The sequence below is a fragment of the Ambystoma mexicanum genome, chromosome 9, assembly GCF_040938575.1.
Source record: "Ambystoma mexicanum isolate Mex_15411 chromosome 9, UKY_AmexF1_1, whole genome shotgun sequence".
Taxonomy (NCBI): Eukaryota; Metazoa; Chordata; class Amphibia; order Caudata; family Ambystomatidae; genus Ambystoma; species Ambystoma mexicanum.
In genome coordinates this window covers 1533552425-1533577295 of record NC_090931.1, presented here as the reverse complement: position 1 = coordinate 1533577295, position 24871 = coordinate 1533552425, and the positions used below count along the sequence as shown (strand labels likewise).

At 45.1% G+C, this 24871-nt stretch overlaps 1 protein-coding gene across 1 annotated transcript in view; it reads right to left on the bottom strand.

Annotated features, from left to right (window-relative positions):
- Window positions 1-17110: 17110 nt before the first annotated feature.
- Window positions 17111-24871, bottom strand: part of LOC138489455 (zinc finger protein 135-like) — a 122651-nt gene continuing 114890 nt past the window's right edge. Inside the window, exon 3 of the mRNA XM_069617177.1 lies at window positions 17111-21386. Within this exon, the coding sequence (XP_069473278.1) occupies window positions 20101-21386 (1286 nt within the window). The 3' untranslated portion in view covers window positions 17111-20100. The remainder of the gene's footprint in view (window positions 21387-24871) is intronic.

The window sequence follows — 24871 nt, the reverse complement described above, 5'->3', positions numbered from 1 at the left end:
TCCGCTCTGGAGCTCATGCCTCCATGTCCAGAATAGATTATTTCTTTTTACCACATCAGAACATGCATAAAGTATGCAACGCCTCCTTCCTCCCCCCCGGGGGATTTCCGATCACTCTCCATTACTACTTGCATTGGAAATAGAGAGTCCGCGCCCGCCTCCCACATGGCGGCTGAACTCTTACTACCTGGGATTCCCAGATCTACAAGAGAAGATAGAGGCAGCCACCTCCAACTACTTCGAATTAAATGCAGATTCGGTCGAAGACCCTATCATACTGTGGGAGGCGTACAAGCCAGTCCTACGGGGCGAAATTATTCGTGGACATCGGCCCAGAAGAAGGCGCATCATGAACGAATCATCGAGGCTGAAAGGGAGGTGGTGTCCAAAGAATTAGAACACATTGCCAGCAGTAGCCCCGAGACGAATCGAGCCCTCACACTGGCGCAGAAGATGCTGCATAACCTAGCACTGGACTGCGCCCAAAAAGCGCACAGCGCCATGAGAGCACGCCTGTTTGAAACTGGGGAAAAGGCCAGCAAGATGCTTGCATGGTTAGAAAGGTCATCAGAAGGTGAAATGCATCAAAACAGCAGAAGCAGAATTGGTCTTCTCCGACGCAGACATAGCTGAGCGCTTTGCTGAGTTTTACAAGGATCTTTATAAGCCCCCCACTGGCGCAGTAACTAGCACCATACTAGACGGTATCGATCTCCCAACACTCACTGCGGAGCAGACGAACATGTTAGACAGCAAACTAACAGTGGATGAAATATTGGCAGCCATCATGCAACTCCAAACAGGCAAAACCCTGGGACCCAATGGCTTCCCACTTGATTTTTGGAAAAAGATTAATCATTTAGACATACCCACACACTTATTCAACATGTTCGAACACTCCCTAGCAAAGGGCGAGCTCCCACCTGATCTCCATAAGGTCACCATTATAGTGATCCATAAAAAGGGCAAGCCCCCAGAAGAATGCACCGCCTATCGGCCCATATCCCTGATCAACAGTAAAGCTAAAATACTGGCCAAAGTGCTAGCCAATAAGCTACAAACGGTTATTACAGTGCTAATCCACCTGGACCAATGTGGCTTCATGCCTCAAAGGTCAACGAGAATGAATATACGCAGGTTGCATCTGGCATTCGAGCGGGCTCCTGCGTTACAACATTCATTGGCATTATTGGCCATAGACTTTAAAAAGGCCTTTGATTCGGTTTACTGGGAGGCTTTATGGGCAATAATGCGAAAGATGCAATTTGGGGAAGCATTTATAAAATGGGTACAGCTCCTTTACAGCAACCCGTCAGCGGAAGTGAGAGTTAATGGCTGGCCCTCGCGCAGCATATGATTGGGAAAAGGCACTAGGCAAGGATGTACGCTCTCGGCAATGCTGTTTGCATTACTACTAGAACCATTAGAGGTCATTCTGCGGGGCACGACCACGTGGACTGGCTTCCGCTGGAGTCCAAGTTGGGAGGACAGGGTATCCCTTTACGCAGACGACCTCCTGGTATATTTGGGCGACCCGGCGGTCTCCTGCCCTATAGTCACCCAAATACTAATAAACTATGGAACCTTCAGCGGTCTCCGAGTGAACTGGGCCAAATCTGTGCTCTTGCCGGTGAAGGGAGTAGACTGTATGGCGTCTTCTGAATCCCCATACCAAATTGAACACACACAGTTTCGCTACCTGGGTATCATAGTCACGAACAGGCTGGACAATTATCTGACCCATAACCTACATCCATTAACTAGGCGATACGCACAGGACGCGTCCCACTGGGAAGTGTTGCCACTGACGTTATAAGGCAGGGCAGCGCTGTTCAAGATGTTAGCTCTACCCCGGTTCTTATACATCCTCCAAAACGCCCGGCTCTACATCCCCGCCGTAGAGTTCTGCAAGATAGATAACACAATGCGTAAACTCCTCTGGGGGGGAAAACACCCGAGAATAGCTCTCAAAACCCTTCAACGTTCGGTCTGGGAGGGGGGAATAGACCTCCCGAATATTCGAGTATACTACTGGCCATCTCAAATGGGAACAGTAAATGATATACTGCATGGTGACCCGACCACCCCACACATAAAGGCCGAACTAGCGGCAAGACACGATATGTCCCTGATTGAAAGTCTCTACATGAGGCAGACTTGCCCTCCCGAAAACACGATAGTGGCACACATGGCCCTAGTATGGAAGGAATCACACAAACACATAGGATGGGACAACAAACTCACCCCAGTCCAAACCATCTGGAATAACGCCCACCTCACAGGTCTCCGTAACCTCCCGCAGGGGCCGAATTGGGTAGCAGCCGGCATACAAACTGTCCAGCAAATATATGCAAACAATCAGATAAAACAGTTCCCTGAGATCTTGACTACATATGATCTTCCAGCCACCGAAAGCTATCACTATAGGCAAATACAGCATGCACTTAGCGCTCACAGGGACCAAATAGCAGATATGCCAGAGTGTACGCCAATTGAGAGAAATATAGTCATAGACAGTGTCAGCAACAAGGTCACATCTACCATGTATAACGCCATATCCTCCTTTGGCATGACGGAACTGGCACACCTGAAAATGAAATGGGAGGGAGATGTGGGACCGATACTACCTGAAGATTGTATTTCGGCCCTGATGTATCCAAGAGAAATTGCAATTTTGGTGAGAATTAGGCTAATCCAGTTGAAAATACTGCATAGAATATACTACCCCCGAGTAGCTCTGTACAAATGGGGTAAAGCAAGCGACCCTAAGTGCCTACGGTGTGGACGAGAAGAAGGAACCTTCTACCATATCCTATGGCAATGTACGCGAGTACAACACTTTTGGCAGAAATGCAGTGAAGGACTCTTGAGGGTCATGGGCCGCCCGATCCTGACAGACCCCAAACTCCTTCTCCTGGGAATCGTAGAAGAAGAAGACATGTCCCGCTTCAAACGACTACTTGTTTCAACATCCACAGGAATCGCGAAAAGAAACATAGCACAGCTGTGGGGCTTAGACATTGCGCCAAGTTATGAACAATGGACCTCAGATGTAGATGCCATCATTCCAATGGAGCGTCAAGTCTACCAAGCAAGAGGCTGTCCGGGGAAGGCAGATAAAATCTGGGGGAAATGGGAGCAGACAATGTAAAGCACGCACAGCTTGGATCACGGAACTTGGGAGCGCATGCCGTCCACAGTCTCGGATTACAATATTGTCACCTGCCTCTGTTCACTGTTTCAGCTCTATTTGAATCTTATGCTAGCTGTGTCTCGAATTACGCAGATATAACTGTAGTACCTGGTCGCACTGCTCTAGTAATGCCAATTGTATGCGAGGATATATGGTTGTGTTTTGTATGTTGTGTTTTGTGAAGTGAAAATCCAATAAAATGTGGTTATAAAAAAAAAAAGAGTGAATTCTAAGAAAGATTTAATCATTTGCATGCAAGTGGTATGTGAAGCAGAAAAGGTAGGAAAGGAAAAGTCAATGGTGTCTAATGCCAAGTTGTATTGGATGGAAGTATAGAAGGATTTCACATCTAATGTAGCCAAAAAGAAATGAGGTTGCCAATAAATTTGATGTAATAGATTCACTGTTTGTGTGGAATCTTTGAGATATGCCGGCAACCTGGGCACCAAATCTTTGAGTGCTAAATCAATATACTCAGACATGCCCTCCGATGCCCAACCTTGTCCACTCATTATCGGACAGACCACAGGGTGGCGGTCAAAGTCTTTATGTACCTTTGGCAAAAAAAACATTGTCGGCATCATCGGTTTGGATCCGATTAGAAATTAGTTTTCATTATCTGAGAGTAAGCCCTTAGAATACCATTCTAGTACCAAGTCTAACAGTTCTTGGACTGTTAGTTGAGTAGGACTGGCAGTTAGTTGCTTGTAACACCTCTGTAAATGATCATTGGCCATTTGTATATAGTCCACTTTATTCAAGAGTAGGATGTTCCTGCCTTTGTCGGCTTCTTTAATTACGAGTATCTTGTGCTAAATCCTGTAAGGCCATTCTTCCAGCCCTTGTTAAATTGGATTTTTGGCTTTTATAGCCTCGAGTATCTACATCAATATAATCATGAATGTCTTTGTAACTGCTTGATTGAAAGTATCAATCACATTTTTGGTCGAAGAAGGTGTTGTAAATTTGGATCGTAGGCGATGTTCTTGAATATCAAGGTTTCTCTGATGGACACCAAGCTCTGCTTGTATTTCTGCAACTGCTGTAGGGGCATCGTCTGCAAGAGAGAGTAGCAAATGTGTCCTTTCAATATCTGCAATGCTCAGTGCACTTGGAGGCTCCTGCCTAGTTACTGGTTGGTACATATCCACTTTATTGTGAAAGAACTATTTGAATTTTAATTTCTTAGCAAATTCATAAAGATCAATTTGAACTTCTGTCATATCAGATGTACTGGTTGGTGCAAACGAAAGGCCTTGATTCAAGAGTGTAGTTTCAATTTTAGAAAGTTGTCCGTCAGAAAGATTGATCATTAAGTTTTCAGAATGGATTTCCCCATCTGTTTCTTGTGCTGGACCTGGTGAGTCTTGTGTGGTGTTGTGTTATACCTCCTCCTCCTCTCTCTTCTTCCTCTGAGGACGTTGGTGTAGTTGAAATATTGGGCCCTAAAGGAGCTTGAAATCTAACTTGCTAAGTAGATGCATTATAATTCGCTTGATTACCTTTTTGTACCGTTTGAGTTCAGCAAGAAATCCTCTTCTATTATGTTTGGATCTTGGGGCACTGCTAGACTCCCCTAGTTATGGTGCTGCTAGATTTTCACCTTCAGATTCAGCATCTGGAGTAACTGGCGTGCCAGTTGGGGTCTTGACTTCACTAGGTTTGTCTGATAGTCTTAAGAAAAGATGAATCTTTTCATAATTCTTGGCTTTTGAGGTCTCCGGGTTCTTCAATTTCAAGTTTAATGATGTCAATCTCTTTTATAACTCAAACATTCTCGTTCTGCATGTTGGATTAATAAGTGCATCATCTTTTCAGAGCTTAAAGTGATGTTTTCTTCCCACTGTTGGTCCAGATCCTGATCTTCAGGATTTGTGAAGTCAGGAAAGATCAAAATTCTTAGGCCATGTGGTATTATATTTTGGTCTAAGTAATTAGTCAAAAGGTTTCTCCCAATATTTGTTAATTTCACGTTTGGAAAGACGTTCCAATTTGACAAACTTGTTATCTAAAGTATCAGGAGCAATATTTCTAATGGTGAATGCATTGCTAGCACTGCCCTTTGGAGAAAAGAGAGCCACTCTAGCCTCCTCACTAGTTTGAAGGTAATCAGCCATAGTGATAAATCTTTAGAACCTGCAGCACCCTCCTAGAGAATGTGTAGATAAATGTGTTTCGGGGTAACTATACTGAGAGTGCGCTGAGACTGGACATATACTGCAATACTCTATCCAGGATAATAGGAATAAGTCTGCTGCGGTTAGAGGGGAACTTAGAGGATGCCAATACTGGAACCCTTCCATCAGATTGGGATGGACATTATGGGGACGCTGGATCCCACTAGCCGAGGTCACGATGCACTAATTTTCTCAAACAAAGAGATAGGACAGCACAATAATCAAATGTAAATGTAATACTGGGAGCCTACACGTGTTTATTTTGCAATAAACCATGTACTTGTACCTTGAAAAAATAGATTAAGTACAGGGAAAAATACAAAAATATATAATTTATTATACATAATAAATATGAAAATGCAAAGAAATAAATGAATTGACCCTCAAACAAAGCACAACATATAATCCTACAATGAAGTTACTCAGTTTGCATGAATAACCTTTAAGACAACTAACATAAATACAACACTATCAGCTTTTCACAACATCACAAAACGAGTGTGTTCCAGATAAAACATCTGTTCCCGACATGTAACATGTTTCAGTTCTTGTTGCCCTTAAATGGCTGAACTCTCTTCAGGGGAGAAAAACACTTTTCTGTTTTAAAAAAATCCTTTCAATATTGTGCAGTAGGGGTCCTAGGCACATCCACCAACGGATGTCATCGAAATGGCTGTAAAATACAAAGTGCACCATTATCTTAAAATCCCAATAATCACAAATGGTTTACTCAACACACATCATCGGCCGCACACGTCGGAGGAAAACCTCGAACTACAAAGCAGGTGAAAACCCGTCACCATGACAGTTCTTGATCAGAAGCGGCTTAATTTTGAACAAAAATTGATGTTGAAGTTTCAAAGTCATGTGGTACGACGTCATGAGAATGTCGATTGGCACCAAGTCCACCTATGAGACTAGGGTTTCATAGTATACAGCGTACATCACAGGGTGTCCGGATGTGGATAGTCTTCCTGATGTGGGCTTTAGTCTTTGCTTCTAATTAATTGTGCCAGATTATGAAGATACGTCTGTAGGCTTAATATTTGTGAATAAGATTCGATGTTAGGCTGTTTTTCTAGAAATATTCATTGTGCTGCTGCTGTTGCGCATTGTGTAATTGTACCTGTATGTAGAATGGTCCCAATTTTATGGACTTCAGTGCCTCCTTTAACTTCTCTATTAGGGAAGTGAAATGCTGAATCACCAGTGTACACGTATCCGTTCATCATATGTATTACTGTCTGTACTACTGGGCTACTTTGTTATGCCTACGAGAGTTCGTTCAATATTGTGCACCATAGGGAGTTTGTAACGGCGGCCATTTTTACTTCCAATATGGTGCCAGTCATGCCTTTAAATCGAGTTGAGCCCCAGTCCTCTTTTGCTTGCATTTTTTCCGACGATGCAGAAACTGCAGGGCTGGGAGCTGCCGGTCTGCCTCAGACGACAGTGTTATACCGCGGCATTTGGATGTGTCATTGCGAAGTAAGTGTGGGTGATGGGCCCTTTAGTGTTTTTAGAGACAAGTTTTTACCTAATAACATCAGTATGGTAGATTGCAGAGCATTAATTCTTTAAGTACGTATATACGATCACGTACCTGTTTTTTCAAGACGGAGCTCCTTTTTGAATGCGGGACCCGTCTGCGGCATTGTTCGGAACGAACATATTTGTACATGAGCGTATGAACCCGCCCCATTGTTATGAACCTTGATGTATTCCAAGCAGGATTAGGTTCATGTGCATATTAATTGTAGGCCATTTTATCGATTATCGGGAAGAGTTAGTAGGTGAACTGCCCATCGTACGTACAAGATCTGTTGTACAAAGGCTTTTGGGCTTTAAATAACTGGCTTCACTCTCTTGTCATTCCAGTTTGACTAAAATCAACATGCTGGTGCAGAGTGATATGACACGAGATTTTTGACGGTTGACGTTGCAATTTTATGACTGCGAGTAACGGGATCTGGTAGCTGTACACTGCTTTTGAATTACTCCAGGTATTCTGCAGCTATTAACTCCTTTTTGAGTTTTTGGTATCTTCCTTCTCAGTGTATACTTCTGGTGATGGTGTGTTTCTTTCTATATACCTAAGGTGACTTGCCCACCTTCTATATGTAATGGACCACAATTATAGTGGTTAGGCGATTCATTTCATTATGTTCTTTCGCCCTATAAAAAGTGTTTATTAATAGCTCTTCGATTCAGGTTGTGTATTCGATTTCACATCGAAGGTGACTTATTAGACTCTTGATAATAACTGTCATGGTGACGGGTTTTCACCTGCTTCGTAGTTCAGGGTTTTCCCTCTGACGTGTGCGGCCGGGTGATGTGTGTTGAGTAAACCATTTGTGATTACTGGGATTTTAAGATAATGGTGCACTTTGTATTTTACAGCCATTACATTTTTTAGGTATCTAAAACCCACGGCGAACAAAATGTTGGCAGCCTGGCGGGGTCTGTATACGACAGAGAAGGTCCTAGGAACTGTTACTTATAAAGTCTGGCAGGAAGATAGGCGGTTCCCAGTACAAACATATCATGTCACCCTTCTCAAGAAATGGATAGAGCCTTCCCCTACGATAGCACTGATCAGTACAGAGCCACAAAATTCCTCAGAGATGCATTTTGGCTGGGACCGTCTCGGGGTGAAAGTCTTACTTATCAACCCTAACCTGGGACAAGGGAACAACTGGACTGGTTGCTCCAAGAGTTCCAGGAGATATCATCGTCATTACCGAGTTGTACTGCAAAAACCTATCATGAAATAAACACTGCCCCTGGAACCATGGTGAGATTACAGTCATATAGGATTTCGGAAGCCAGAGTGCAACCAGTCAACCGGGAGATACAGTTCATGCTGGAAATGGGAGTAATAGAGCCCCCTCACAGCCATATAGGATTCCGGAAGCCAGAGTGCAAGCAGTCAACAGGGAGATACAGTTCATGCTGGAAATGGGAGTAATAGAGCCCCCTCACAGTCAATGCTGTTTACCCATTGTGTTGGTGCCAAAACTGGATGGAAGTATCAGATCTGTAAGGACTTCTGAAAACTGAAAGAGGTCTTGAAGTTCGAAGCTTATCCAATGCACCGGATTGAGGACCTTCTGGATAGGCTGGTAAAAGCGCTGTACCTCACGACCATTGATCTCTCGAAGGGATACTGGCAAATCCCTCTCCGACCGAGGGATAAAGAGAAGACTGGATTTGCTGCTCCCACTGGGTTATACAAGTTCATAGTGCTAGTTTGGCCAGCATGGGGCTCCGAGGACTTTCCAGCGTGTCATGAACTCCATATTGAAGGGCAATGAAGCTTATGCTGGGGCCTACCTAGATGACATTGTATATAGCACTTCATGGAGCACCCACTTAACATCTGCATGCAGTGTTGGAGACCCTACAGCATGCCGGACTCAACGTTCATCCGAAGAAAACCTCAGTAGCCTTCTCGCATACCAAGTATCTGGGATACTATGTGGGCCAGGGAACCATTCGGCCTCAGCAGGACAAACTGGAGACTATTGATAGACTACCTTCCATGCCAATGCCAGACAAATCCAAGCTTTTTTGAGTTTCGTCAGATACTACAGAAGGTTCAGCCCACACTTTTCAACACTGGCAGCACCTTTGACTGATCGACTAGACTGCCAACGGCCCGAAAACTGGGGTGCATCAAAGGGAGGCCGAACAGGCATTCCAGGATTTGAATCAGGCCTTGCCGAGCATTCCATGCTACATTGTCCAGACTATTCAGCACCTTTTTTCATGCATGCGGATGCGTTGAGTGGGCGTTGGAACAGTGTTGTTTCAAAACAAGGACGAGATGGAGGGTCCTATCCTGTTTATCAGTCAAAAGAAACTGTTGCCACATGAGCAGGTTTACGCCACAATTGAAAAGAGTGTTTGGCGGTTAAATGGCCATTGAATCCCTACTCTCTTGGGCCGCAAGTTCATCCTGGTGACGGATTATGCCCCGTTGGTTTGGAGGGCAAGTAATCAACTCAGATTTTGAGTTAGTTTTTTGGCATTGCAGCCCTTCTCCTTTACGACTGTCCACCGGCCTGGTAGCTTACTGCCCCAGGCGGATTTTATTTCCAGAGCTCATACTTTGCCCGAACGTCAGAACTTGTTCGGGTGGGAGGGCTGGGGGTCCGTGAAGAGGAAGCTGGTCATGGAATGAGGACGGCCACTTCACAATGAAACAGACACCAAGGGGAACCACAGCCAGGGAGCAAAGCCCACGGCAGGCTGTGGAAGCAAGGGCTAAGCAAGAGGAGGGTGTGGGAAACAGCCAGGGGATGTGGACAGGTGGGGAATCGGGTTCGGTGAGAGGCAGACTATTTTAAACAAGTGTCTGTGGAATTGGAAGGAGGGGCACGACGACTAACTAGAGACCCTAGAGCCTGAAGATAACGCCACAGAGGAGGCATTCACGTGGGCGTACTAACAGGAGCCGTGAGGAGCTGCTGAGGTGATTGCAGCTGGAGAGACAATCGGAAGGAGGGGAGCCGCGGGTTTCGCAGCCAGGACTTGAGTGCTCCGAAGCTGGAGGCTAACTAAACCAGCAGGTAACCCGACAGATTGGAAAGAGAGGGAGGTGAAGGATGCGGAACACTGCCAATGAGGGAGGCAGGTGAGGTTGCTGAAGATCTGCGTGTATGTGTGGGGAGACCAAGAGGAAGCTAGGGAGGGAGAGAGCATTCCCCCACCCCTCTTCACCCAACCATGGTATTGGCCAGCACGCAGATCGCCGCCACCGTGGGAAATACCTGGGTGAGTTCTGCTATGACTGATTGAGTCCCAGGGTGTTGATTGGGACTGAAGGGACTCGGTACAGCTGTAAATACCATTTACCAGCCTTGTGGAACGCCGGCTACGCAGGAGCCTATGAGACACCTAGAGCTTAAGCCGGACTGGACAGGCAAGGGACTATAGGAGGGAGGCAGGAATGGGGCCGTCAGGGATGTTGTGAGGAAATAACGCCCAAAGGCACACTAGCTACAAGTGTTACATAGGTTCATTCTGTTCCACAAGAATAGGTCTGCTCAAAAGTTGAATTTCTGCCTATGTGTGCTTTATACACCACCCCAACCGCAAGTGGTGACTGTCATGTTGAGGGCTTCCATGTTATCAATGAGTGGAGGGGCCATAGGGTTAGAGGCGACATCAGACCAGATGTTGGAGTCCCTTAACATGAGTGATGGGTGCGGTATCAGGATGGCTGATAGGGAATAACTAGGGGAATCTGCAAAGTTTCTACTGCAGCCAGGAGGTCTGCAAAAGTGTAGAAAATTGTGGATGATGGAGGGAGTGAGTTGGAATTTCACTAGCTATGATTCACAGTAGGTTTGCAGGGTTCTCTCTCAGAGTGCAAGTCTGTGAGGTGTTGTTTGAAGAGGATTGCTAATCCTCGAGCTCTGCTGGATCTATTGTGCATGATTAGCAGGAGGGTAAAGCCTTGTGTGCGTCGGGTTCGAAGTTGTCAGAGAACCAGGTTTCAGTGATAAAGAGGATGTCTGGGTTTTCATCAGAGATCAAGTCGAAAACATGTTTGTTTTTGGCAACAGATTGGACGTTGATAAGGATGCAGGAAAGTAGGCAGGGTGCGTGAGGGTGGGTTGGTTGTGGGGAGAATCGGGAGTAGAAGGGAAAGGGAGTGGGTATGAACTTAGGCATCTGCATAAATGATCGAATACAAAAATACCCAATGAGAAATTAACAAATTTCTTTGGTTGAATTCTGTAGGGTTTTGTGTTAATTTTTATTAAAAATAGATGGGGTGGGGTAAGGGGATAGGTTAAGGTAGGGGAGAGGGCTGGGTTCTACCCCACATTATTTTTTAAAAAAAATATTTAAAAAATGCAGTCATTTCTCAGTAGGTCATTTTTTCCCCAATCTTTTTATGGTAATCTGTGAACTTCTGGGTGGAATCCCAGAAGGGAGGTGTGGGGCGGGAAGAGTTGTGCAAGGGGGGGGGGGAGGGGGGGGGAAGGGTCGATGGAAGGGGAAGGGAATGCAGAGTGAGGTTTAGGGCTGATGGGGAAGTGTGTTCATCAAGGACAAGTTATTAGGGGGTAGAAGAGGACTGGGAGGCACGTCTGAGATGGGGTGGAGGGATGTGCTTGGGTAGGTTTTGGAGAGAGGGGAGAGGAGGATGAGCTGGAGAGGCAGGCGAGGGGAGGTGGTAACGGGGAGAGTTGAGGTTTTGCAAGGGGAGGCAGAGTGTACTGGGTGGTTAGTCCGAGGGTAGGACAAGACGGTGTGCGAGAGGGGAGCGAGGTGGGAGCATAGGAGGGGTTTGAAGAGGTGATGTCCTGCGGTGGATGTGGCCTCTGTGTTTAGGGGGGCGTATGAGAGCCAATGGTGCGGGTTTAAGTGGGACTGTCAAAGGTGGTGCATTTGCCATGGTGGCATGAGCTATGCTTGTTTGTTTATTTATTTGTTAAGGCGCTCCAAACCCATGGGTAGCCGGGCACAACAGTTTACATGAAGACTTAAGCTTGTTACAGTATTTGGCATGAATATATAAAACACAGAAGCAAGAAAAGGAAATATATGTGAGACTATATACAAGCATATACACATGAAACACAATGGCAAAAAGCAAATATATACAGGAATATGTGCAGACATAAACCCGGAACAGGGCATGTCTTGGGGTGTCCGGTCAAAGGGTAGGCTGTGGCTGGGTCGGAGGCTGGGTGTAGGTTATGTGTCATTGGCGCGCAGCCAATTGATTATCTTATGCCTAGATTTCGGGTACGGTTGTTCCGTTCTGAGGTCAAGTGGTAGTTTGTTCCAGCAGTGAGCAGCTTTGACAGGAAAGCTAGTTCCTCCCGCGGTGGAGCGTTTAAACCTTGGAATCTCTAGTTTGGAGGTGTTAGCAGATCTTGTGGGTTGCGTAGGGATTTTCCCGTTTATCTTTTCCATAAGATACGGGGGGCTAGGTTGTTTAGACACTTCGATGTGAGGGAAGCTGTTTTGAGTAGGATTCTATACGTTATTTTTAACCAATTAACCTCTTTACTGAAGTTAGTGATGTGTTCTCTGTAGGGGATATTTAATGCTGCTCTTAGGGCATTATTCTGTAGTCTTTGAAGTTTGTCAGTGATATATTTATTGGTTCCAGAGTACAGGGCATTGCAGTAGTCTAACCTAGACATGATAAGGGCGTTAGCTAATGTAATGCAGCTGGCACTGGAAAGGTAGGTCTACATGCACGAATGAGTTTGCAGGTGTAGGTAGTGGAAGAGGCGAGGGAGTTGACCTGCTTCTTGAGAGTAAGGGAGGGGTCCAGGTAGAATCCCAGGGTTTTAACCACAGGCATCACCTTGATAGGGTTGTTATCAATGCTGAAGGATGTGTAGTTTGGGCATAGTTTTTGGATGTTGGCTTCAGAGCCTAGGATTAGTAGTTCTGTTTTATCGTCATTCAGGCAGAGGCCATGTGTGGCCATCCATGCCTGAATGAGAGTGTATATCTTGTTCACCAAGGCTGAGTCTGTCACGTAGTCGCCCGAAAGGGGTATGAGGATCTGGGTGTCATCTGTGTAGTTTGTGTAGATGACACCCAATCTGTCCAACTTGTCAAACAAAGGCTTGGTGAAGATATTGTACATGGTGGGGGAGACACCAGATCCTTGCGGGACACCGCAGGTTATTTTGATAGGGTCAGCTGAGTTGGTGGTGGAGAAGACTCGCATAGTGCAATTTGCTAAGAAGGATTGGACCCAGGCTATAGCATCTCCGGTGAAGTTGGCGGCAGATTCGAGGTGGTTGCATAAGACTGCATGGTCCACTAAGTCAAACACAGCCGACAAGTCCAGTAGGAGAAGCAAGGCTTAAATTCCTCAAATTGTGTCTTGAGGTCTAGCAGAGCTGTTTCCGTGCCATGGAGTGGGCGGAAGCCAGATTGCCGAGAGCCAAGCAGGTGGTTGACCTCCAGGTAATCCTGGATTTGTATGTAGGCAGCTCTGTCTAGGATTTTTAGTAGAAAGGGCACTGTGGTGATTGGTCTGTAGTTGGTGGGAATGGTAGGTCCAGAGTTTGTTTTTTCAATAATGGGAGGACCCATGATTCTTTGAGGTTGGTAGGTACCGAGTTGGATTTAAAGGAAGAGTTTATGAGCTTGGAAATGAAGGGAGCTAGATCCCTAGCTGTGTCCTTTATTAATTGTGCTGGGCAGGAATCGCCCTTACAGTTTGAGGGTTTGAGGGAGAGTATTATTTTTTCTTTGCCAATTATGGAGATTTGAAGCTAAATGGAGCAGTGGTCTTATTCTCCTGGGGTTGGGCGTTTGTTGGTCCAGAGGTGGGAGTGTGGCCTTTTTTTTATAGCAATTTTACATTGAAGCAGGGAGATTTTGTTAGCAAGGGCGTTTTGTATGTTTGTGCACCAAGCTTTGTTTTCTGGGGCATTGTCTATTGGCTGAATAGGGGATTCCAGCTCACGGAGGATAGTGAAGAGCTCTTTAGTATTGGAGTTGGCTTTTGCGATCCTGTCATTAAAGGTGTTTTTCTTGGTTTTAATAATTTCTTTTTTGTAGGATTTGGTAAATTCGGTAAGGTTATTTTTGTTGTATTCAGTGGGAGTGTGGCGCCAAATGGATTGGAGCTTTCTTTTTTGTAGTCTTAGCGATATGAGGTGGGGCGTAAACCAGGCGTTTAGATGGGCTTCCTGTTTAGCTTTGCGTAGTTTGGCTGGAGCAACTGCGTCTAATGCTTTGGTCATAGCATCATTGAAAGTATTTACCAGGGTGTCCGGGTTGTTACTTTCCAATCCAGATATGGCTGGAAGGAGGAGAGGGATAATGTTTTCCGCAGTCATGTCTTTCTTACTTCTGGTCAGGAGGTGGAGGGGGACCATATTGTTAATTTTAGGGCTAAGGAGATCCAAAGTGGTGGAGAAAGTTATTAGATAATGATCCGTCCATGTTTGTGGAATAATATCGGTGATGCTGATGTTGCAGTTCAGTTCCGATACCCAATCGAGGGTCCTTCCTTTGATGTGGGTGGGGGGAAGAGGATTTTTTGATTAAGGCCGTGTTCCTTAAGCAGGGCTGCAACTGAATCTGCATGTTTATTGTTAGTTTCATTAAAGCCGAGGTTAAAGTCTCCAAGTAGTAGAGTTTGGGAGTGGTCTTTGGTATTGTTGGCTATAAGGCTGGTTAGATCATCTTCAAAGGTGCCTAGAGGCCCTGGGGGTCTATATATTAAGTGGATTGAGAGCGTGCGGTTGTTGGAGAGGGGCATTTTAGCTGTGAGTACTTCACAGGATGAGTAAGAGACTGAAGTGGCACGTCTGATGGGATAGGTAGATTTGCAGATGATGGCTAATCCGCCGCCTCTGGCATTAGGCCTGTCGGCTCTGAGAATTTGGTATTTATCGGGCACTGCTAGCATCAGTGTTGGTCCTGCAGCCTCGTGAAGCCAGATCTCAGTTATGGCCAATAGGTCCAAATTGTCATTATTTAGTATGTCCGCAATTTCTGTGGCATGGGCCACCACTGATCTCGAGTTGATGAGTGATCCTAGTAGTGTTAGAGATCTATTAGGTTTGCTGGTTTGACAGGTTTTAGGTGATAGGAAGTCCAGAGTTGTGCAGGTTGTAGTTGGAGTTTGATCACCAATGTGATTGGATTGTTTAGGTTATAGGTTTTTTGGTTGGGTAATAGTACGTCTGTTGGTGTTATTCTGGTGGTTTCCTACCGGCTCGTAGAAGCTAGGTAGTGTGGACCTGAGTCTCAGGTTTCTATCATTGGGGGGCTAGTTTGGAGAGTAAGAGCCATTATGCTGGATGTAACAGTGAATAGTAATAGGGCCACGGTGACGTTTGAGAGGCAAATGGGGGACATTTTCTTGACTATGCCAGAAGCATGCTGTAAGCTAGCGTCTGGATATTGAGTAGATACTTCAGTGAAGTGCCTAAATCGTTAATGTCTGGGAGGGGCCATGAGCTAACATTTAGTACCTTTGCGTTGTGGAGAAGCAGTGAGGATATTCAAGCAAACAGACAACTAGCTTCGACTTAGCACAGAGACCTAAAACACTAGTGACTGGGCAGCAGTAGTTAGTACATTATAGTGCATTTACATTGTGGGGATGCAATAGGGCTATTCAAGCAAATTGACATCTAGCAATAGGGCTATTCAAGCAAACTGGCATCTAGATTTGACTTTAGCACAAAAGACCTAAAACACTAGTTACTGGGAAGTACATTTTGGTGCATTTAAGTTGTGGAGATGCAATGAGGCTACCAAACTGACATCTAGATTCGACTTAGCATAGAGACCTAAGACACTAGTGACTGATGGATAGAGGAGGGCCTGCGACACTAGTGGCAGTGAGAGGTACAATGCGCAGTGTGAGACTCAGTAATAGGAGAGCTGTGGCATGTGGAGTCAGGGGTGAGGGCAAATGCTGTATGCGCAAACAATGGGTGTTCTAGAGTCAATTTTGAGCAGCCAAGGTATCTGGGTGCGTCATAAACATTTAAGAGGCAGTAGGCCAGCAGATTATAGTGGTCTGGATGCAGTTGCTAAATGGCTAGTATTGTCAAAAGTGGGCGGGTGGCAGCAGACTAAATGCAGTTCCAAGGGAAGCAGTTCTCTGAGCACACAGTAACATGCAACAGTAATCAGGATGCAAGATCATAGACATACATCATAAGCACGGCTTCAAAGCGGTGCGCGGCCGTGATAGGGCAGTAGTATTGGTGCAAGACCATGCAGCACAGTGTTGCAAAGAGTGTCCAGAGTCAAATGTAGTTGTGAGAACAATTATCCTTAAAGGTGAGCAACTATATAGACATAGAAAGTGGCGTGGCATGAAGCGGAGTGCTTTCTGGGCAGTGTCTACTGGAATGCATTAGCGTGATTGAGGCCATCTGCCTTCACAGGAATGGGCGCAGTAAGGGAGAGTCGAGCCAAGGCGGGCTTAGGGAAGGGACTGCGAGTGGGTGAGGAGGGTATAAGATGGAGGGGGGGGTGTGCTGGGAAGGGTGGTGTGGAGAGGTGTGCATGTTGAGGGAGGCCTGGGGTGTTAGGAGAAGAGAAGGAAGAGGTGCAGGGGTCTGTTTTCTGGAACGCCACTGTGCTCCTGTAATCTGGGAGCGGCTATGCATAGTGTGAAGATGCTACCTGGGGACTTCAAATGGTTGAGGAGATGCCTAGTGGTTGGGGAGGAGGCACGAGCGAAGCAAGTGGAAGAGTTCAGAGATGGATGTGGGCGTGGTATACTTAAGAGTGGTGTTGTAGCCGCTCAAGTATCACTATGATTAAGGGCAGTTGTAATACCAAAATGAGAGATAGATTTAAGACAAAATACCCTTTTTATATCCTAGAGTCAAAATTTCACTGGCTTAATGCAAATGGAGCATTACCCAAGATGTACCAGGATTCAAAACATTTGTAGTACCTAAAATGCAGGATTCAAAAACATGAACAGTACCCGAGATGTGATATGCAACTATCTCTGGTACGCACACCAATTATTCCATTTCTAACTTATGACAAAATAAAATAATTGTGTAGGAAAACACTAGGTGCAGGGGCGAAAACTGCAGCTCTGGCACACAAAGCTACTACTATATCTAACCAAGAAAAAAGTGTCTTTGTGTATCGGACACTCCAGTCCCCTGCACACCATCAATACTGAACAATGTCAGTCAAAAGTTAAATAGTATGTCAATACAAGCTGAGCGTTTGTTGAGATATCTAATCAAGGTTAATGACACAAATGTTCATTCAAATTCATCTTTTAATACATTACGAATCATAAAATAGTGGTGAGCACTACGCATTTTGGGATCAACCCTTCAGCAGGAGCAAAATTTGTTTAGCATAAATGTGTCTTTAAACTTTATGAATCATCTAAGAAATCAGTAAAGAATAACAGATCTGTTATTAACAATTCCTGATTGATATATAAAGAAAAAGAAGTGGTAAAACTCATCTTTCATTTTCAATCACCTGCCTAACTTCACGGTGGGGAATGTCCATCAATAATTTTCTCTCAATGGGCCTCATTACAACCATGTCGGTCTGGTAACAACGGTGCCGGTAAGCCTACCAGCACCTTTGTTACCGGACCGGCAAAGTACGACTCTGCGGGCAGGTGCCGTCCCGCCTGCCAGGGTCAGATCTGGTGGGCATAACGGCTCCCGCTCGCAGTGTTTCACGGAAGCACCAGCACTGTGATTAATGGTGCTGGTGCTTCTGTGGTCCCCTTTCCAAATAAAGTCCTATGGGACTCAGTGGGAATGGGGATTAACATTTACCGGCGCCTGACTTCCCAGAACGCTGGGGTCTTAATCCCCCAGTGTTTCTGGCAAGCCAGGCGCCGGTAAATATTGCAAGTCCGGCGGCAACCTTACCACCAGACTTGTAATGAGGCCGAATGTCTAAATGTTCTGTTCCTTATTGTAGTAAAATATATTTCCATCTAATGCAGGGATGATACAGGAAAACATGTTTTGTCTCTAGGTTGTTAATTAATCAGGAAGCTATGATCAAACCATATGTCTAATCAAAATTTCACCTGTGGTCTGCTGAAACGTGCAGGGGTAATGCTTTCAGTAGAAAGTTAATCCTTATGGTGAGCAGATTCACTGTAGAGAGAATCTGTAATTAAAATAGATCGGAAATCTATCAGTGTCTATAGTATATGAATAGAGAGGATCTCCAAGTCGATTAACGTGTGGTGGCCCAAAAGAGGCCATGACTCACCTAAATTGTAAGGAAAGTCGTTCGGGGATTTCAGAGCAGAAGAACGCTGGACCCAACATGACCGCTATTTGTATCACGTCATTGGTGTAAGACGCCGTAGCGTGATGACCCTCATGGAGAGGACATCATTGTCGTTGATTTCCTGATAGCACCACATTTTGGAAATCTACATGTGTGTTTCTATCTGTTATACCTCAGAATCAGCATAATCCGGATCTGCAATACCAGTGAAAGTGGATTTCTAATCCTAGTTTAGTGGCTCAGCAATCCACTGTGAAATGAGCATGGGCAAAACGAAAAGGGAATTTATATTAATGTTATGTGCGAACACAGAACATTCACATCCAGGTTAATACCAATATATCCATGTCCAGTAATACCAACCTACATATTTCAATACTGTGTATAAATCAGTAGCTGAGTTGTTGAGTAAAATGCAGCAGGATTCAAACGCAGTACCCAAGCTGTACCAGGATTCAAAACATGTGCAGTACCGACAATGCAGCAGGATTCAAAACATTTGCAGTACCTAAAATGAAACTGGAATCAAAACATGTGCAGTACCGACAATGCAGCAGGATTCAAAACATTTGCAGTACCTAAAATGAAACTGGAATCAAAACATGTGCAGTACCGACAATGCAGCAGGATTCAAAACATGTGTAGTAACTAAAATGCAGCTGGAATCCAACATGTCCAGTACCTAAAATGCAGCAGGATTCAAACGCAGTACCCGAGCTGTACCAGGATTCAAAACATTTGTAGTACCTAAAATGCAGCTGGAATCAAAACATTTTCAGTACCTACAATGAAGCAGGATTCAAAACATTTGCAGTACCTAAAATGCAGCTGGAATCCAACATGTCCAGTACCTAAAATGCAGCAGAATTCAAAACATGTGCGGTACCTAAATAAAACTTTTCGAGATGACTATCACTTCGGTATGTATACTTGCGGGGAGGCTAAGCGTAGGGGCGTTTGTGCTCAAGAACCTGGGAGAGGTTCAGAGGGTGTACTGGCGTTGTGCTATGGTGTATGAAAGAGGGGGCTGAGTTCTGGACCGGTGTTGTTGCTAGAGCAATTTGGCTTGCAGGGATGTTCAAGCGGAGGGGAGGAGTCAGTGATGAAAGGACTCACAAGGGGGGGTCATACTAGAGTGGATGGATTAAGGCAGATTAGCAAAGGCAAACTTACTAATAATGACAAAGTTTGGGCAATGGAAGTCGTCTCTTAACGTAGTGCTGCAGAAGCTGGTTTGGTTTGCCTCAGGCGCCCCAGGCAAACAGGTGCAAACAGGGAAAGGGAGTTGCTCTTTGCTGCAGCCCTTTGCTGGCTGCCCAAGCAAGGCTGCCTTGGCTGAGCCTCTGAAGGAGGATTTTCCTGTCACGTTTTTAAACACACAGACCAATCAGAGGTTACAAGGCAGGCAGGTGGAGAGGCGAGGGGCGTGACTGGGATGGGGGGCAAAGGGGTGAAATGAGGCTAAACATAAACATTCACAAAATGGACACACGGCAGAGCGCTTACCCAGGAGCTTGTATTGGCTGCCTCGAAGTCCGGCAAACGTGGTTTACTTAGTTTCCTTAGGGAATTCATTTTTTTCACCGATTTCAAAAGGCGTTTATTAGAGCAAATTACCCATAATAGCCCTCAAAGTTTTGTCAGTGAAAAAAAATACACACAGTTATTTTTCTTTGCTATTAGGGCTTATATATAAACATATCCTCATCTATGGGAGTGAGCTAGAAAACTATGAGCCCCCTCTTTCCCACCTGCAATTCTTTAAAACTTCCATACTTTCAATACTCCATGCACTCCGTAAGGCTTGTTGCAAGACTGGATCTTCTGGTAGCTTTATAGATGTGAACTACACACTTCATACACTGGTACAGTCTTTCCTTTCTGTGGAACCTCTGTTATACCCCAGTTTTGGCTCTGCTGTCACATGATTATGTTCTGTGCCGCTATAAGGCTTTTCCAAGGTATGAATTATTTGATGCAGGATTAGATATGAGGCGTTAAAGCTTTTCCCTCTGTGCACTGATATGGCTTTTCCCCTGAATGAGTCATTTGATGCCTTATCAGAGTTGTAGAGTCAATAAAGGTTTTCATGCACTCTGTGCATTCATAGGGCTTCTCTCCAGTATGCATCCTTCCGCGTTTGGTTAAAGCTGTGGACTGATTGAAGCTTTTCTTGCACTCTATGCACTCACAGGGCTTTTCCTCTGTATGGGTCCTTCGATGCCTAATGAGAGATGAGGAGTCAATAAAGGTTTTATTGCACTCTATGCATTCATAGGGCTTCTCCCCTGTATGAATCCTTCGGTGCAGGATTAGAGCGGAGGACTGACTGAAACTTTTCTTGCACTCTGTGCACTCATAGGGCTTTTCCCCTGTATGGGTCCTCCGATGCTTGCTCAGACATGAGAAGGCACTGAATTGCTTGGTGCACTCTGTGCACTTATAGGGCTTCTCTCCGGTATGAATTCTTGCGTGGTTTCTCAGAGTAGATAAGAGGCTGAATCTTTTCTTGCACACTGTGCATTCATAGGGCTTCTCCCCAGTATGGATTCTTTGATGTGAGTAAAGATGTGATTTTATAGTGAAACGTTTTTCACACTCTGTACACTGGTATGGTTGATCCTCGGAATGGATCCTCTGATGGGCTTTCAGATGTGACTTCAGAGTGAAGCTTTTCCCACAATCCGTACACAGGTATGATCGGTCACTAGTGTGGATCTTTCTATGGTGGGACAATGCTGAGCTCTGAGTGAAACATTTCTCACACTCAGTACACTGGTAGGGTCGCTCTCCAGTATGGATCCTTTGATGCTGGTACAGATTCGACCTCTGAGTGAAGCTTTTGCCACACTCCGTACACTGGTAAGGTCGTTCTCTAGTATGGATCTTCTGATGCTCGCACAATGATGTGCTCTGAGTGAAGCTTTTCTCACATTCAGTACACTGGTATAATCTCTCTTCAGTGCACTCCAAGATCTTTTCCCTGGTATGAAGCATGCAATGCTGGTTCAGAGTTGACTTCAGAGGGAACGTTGCATCACACACCGTGCACTTATAGGGTCCGTCTGCTGTGTGTGTTCTCTTGTGAATGATTAGACAGGATCTATTATTGAAGCACTCTCCACAGATGCCGCAGGTAAATACTTTTTCCTTCATGTGGATTCTCAAATGTATCAGGAGTTGGGAGTGCTCATTAAAGCTCTGATCGCAGTACGTGCATTGTCCAGCGTTTAATTGCTGGCTCTCTGTTTTGTTAATGGCTCCATTGTCTGTTAAAAGAAGGAGAGGTACCAGGCATTATTATTAGTAATTGTACAGTCTATAAATCAGTAGAGCTGTGAATTATTGACTACATTTCCCATATGCACACTGCATGATCCTGAGGAAAATCGATTGGTCTTTCGTCCACCAGATTACATTTTGACAAAAAACATACAACTTTGCAACCAAGGAAGGAAAATACATTCTTTTGAGCCTCCCCATTTCCAGGAATAAAAACAGACAAAACATGCAGGTTTGAATTCTGTAATGATTTAATAAGAAAATAATTAGCACATATGTAGTTGTCAGTCCATCCCCTGCTTTACAGTGGATTTCACTGTGGGGCGATTAGGGAAGACTCTGGTACGAAATTCAACTATCACCACGTGATGCTGAGTTTATCTTTTAGCAAGATGGGGTGCTCCAGAATCTTTGCTAACACTCCTGTTTAATTGTACAACATTGGTCAAAATAAAAAGGTCAATTCCATGGTCTGAGCTTAATCAAAAAATCAGTTTTGCTAAAAGTACATTAATAATAAAAAAACGTGAAAACTGAAAGAAAGAGCAACTTGTAAATATGTCAAGACTGCCATTTAGAAATCTTTAAAACGTTTCACCAGAGGACTGAAGAAATCAAGTAAAGGACATGAATTACTCACTGTAATAGCATTTCTGATGATTGTATCTGCTTAGATTCAATGCTGTGCATGTAGTCCGACATCTAATGGTCATCGCAGAGGATTACATCTCGTCTTTCGAGGATCGAAAGGGGACGTTGACATGGGCGTGCTTTTAACACTATCCCTAACGTTACATGTAGTGTACAATCCCTCACATGTCAAGGTCCTTCTGGTTGTGTTTTTTCTGCCGCGAGGGAGCCTTATGACTGACGTGAGTGAGTACAGATAGAGAGAGAAAAAGTAAGAGGTCTATGTTCCTTGTACTCTATGAGGGGAGGAAGGGTGGGTGCATGTGAATCTAAGCAGATACAATCATCAGAAATGCTATTACGGTGAGTAATGCATGTCTTCTGATGCTTGTGAATCTCCTTAGAGTCACATGATGTGCATAGACTAGTGAACTGTACGCAAAGTTGGAGGTGGGGTGTGAGTAGGAACAGTAATAAAGATGTCTTAGTACCGCTTGTCCCACCAGAGAAGCAGACCTACAGTGAGTATCTAGGCAGTAGTAAAGGTGTGTATAGAACTCCAGTTTGCTGCTTTGCACATTGATCCGAGAGGAACATTTGCAATGAATGCTATGGAAGTCGAGTGCTCCGAGTAGAGTGTGCTCCAGGCTTGAAGGGCAGATCTCTCTTGGCAAGAGTGTAGCAGAGTGTGATGCAGTTTACAATCCACTTTGAGATGGCTGACTTAGAGACAGGGTCCCCTTCTCTACCAGCGGCCACTGAAACGAAAAACTGATTTGTTTTTCTTAGTGGTCTTGTCTTTTCCAGATAACATGACTGCCCTGCACACATCAAGTTTGTGTAGGCTTCTTACTGCCATGTTATTGGGGTTCTGGAAGAAGGCGGGTAGTTTTATTGATTGGTTCACTTGGAACTTCGTAATGAATTTAGGCGCAAACCTAGGGTGAGTGCGCAAAACCACCTTATCCTTGTGAATTGTGACAAACCGGTCTTGAACTGAAAGGGCCTGTAATTCACAAGCTCTTCTTATTGAAGTGACTGCCACTAGGAAGGTGGTCTTTTAAGGGTATCAAGTAATATTATCCCCATATATACAGTCGCCGTACATAATATCGCTGTGAAAAGGTTGTGGCGATATTATATGGGTGACCATATATATGGGGATAGGGACAGACAAAAAATAAATTAAAAAAGGGTTTGGGGCTTGTGGGGGTGTCCCCCGCATGTTCCATGCAATAATGTCCCCACAGAAAACAGCAATTTTTCGGCAATATTTTTGCATGGCGATATTTTTGTAGGGACATTTTTACATGGAACCCTTTTAAGTGAGTGCTTGAAAGTTAGCCTTCTGCATAGGTTCAAAGGGAGATCCCATTCGTCTAGTTAGTACCACATGTAGGTCCCAAACCCGGGAGCTGGGTTTGAAAGTGGGGGATAAAGTCTTTTCACCCCTTCCATAAAAGCCTTAATCACTGGGACCTTCCACCACAACACCTTTTGGGACATATTGTATGCTGAAAGTGCAGCCAGATGGACCCTTCAGCGAATTAAAAACCAGACCCAAGTGCAGAAGATGAGCCAGGTATAAGGCAATATGTGTTGGAGAGCAGTCTATGGGATTGATGCTCTTAGAATGGCATCAGATAATGAAGCGTTTCCATTTATTGGAATAGCAATGTCTTTTGTTCGGCTTTCTAGCCTCTTTAAGAATGTCCATGCATCTCTGAGGAAGTTGGAGGTGCCCGAACTCTATCTTCAGGAGCGCCAGGCCGCTTAGTCGAGAGTTTGCGGGCAGGGATGTAGTGTTCCCCCCCCTTGTCTTGTGAGAGCATGTTGTATGGGCAAGGTAGTGTCATCGGAGGAGAGATTGACATCGCCATCAGATGGGAGAACCAGGGTTGGCGGGCCCACATATTGGTCATCAGAATTATTGTGACTGGTTCCTGGAGCATCTTGTGCAGTATCTTGTTGAGTAGGGCAGTCAGGGGTAAAGAGTAGAAACATTTCCCGGACCATGTTATCCACAGACCGTTCCCGTTGGAGCAATTCTGGGGCTACCTGGAGGCGTAATCTTGGCATTGTGCATTCTCCAGAGTTGCGAACAAGTCGATATCTGGGAAGCCCCATTCTGCAAAGACGTTGGAGATGATGTCTTTGTGTAGTTGCCATTTGTACTCTGTGGGTAGAGGGAAGTCTCTGCTGAGCACGTCTGCCAGAAGATCGAATTCCCTTGGAACTTGTTGAGACAGGAGGAACATCTCGTGTTTGAGAGCCCACTTCCAAATGTTCTGGGACAGCGGCTAGCCCTGGAGAGTGTGTGCCCCCCTATTTGTTCAGGTAACACATGGCTGTGGTGCTGTCTGTGAGGGCCAGTACTGTCTTCCCCTGCATTTGTGTCTGAAAAGCTTTTAGGCCCTTGAACACTGCTAACAACTCCAACAGCTTTATGTGGTTGGATGCTACTGCTGGGGACCAAAACGCTGTGTGCCGTGCGATGAAGGAGGTGAGCCCCTGACCCAGTCAGGGATGCTTCCGTAGTGAGAGTGGCTTCTACTGCGGAGATGGTGAAGGTTTTCCCCCTTCAAGAGGTTCTCCCTCGACCACCAGAGAACGAGGGCTGCCGAGACAACCACTAGATCGTCCCATTGTCTGCTTGTCTGAGACCATTGGCTGTTAAGCCACTCTTGCATGGGTCGCATGCGCAAACGTGTGTGTGGGACTAAGTAAATGCAGGAGGCCATCATCCCTAACAGTCATAAGGCTTTGCGTACAGTCACCTTGGGACTGGCTAAACAGTGAGGTATTTGGAACAGCATGTTTTGAATCCTCTCGTTGGAGGGGA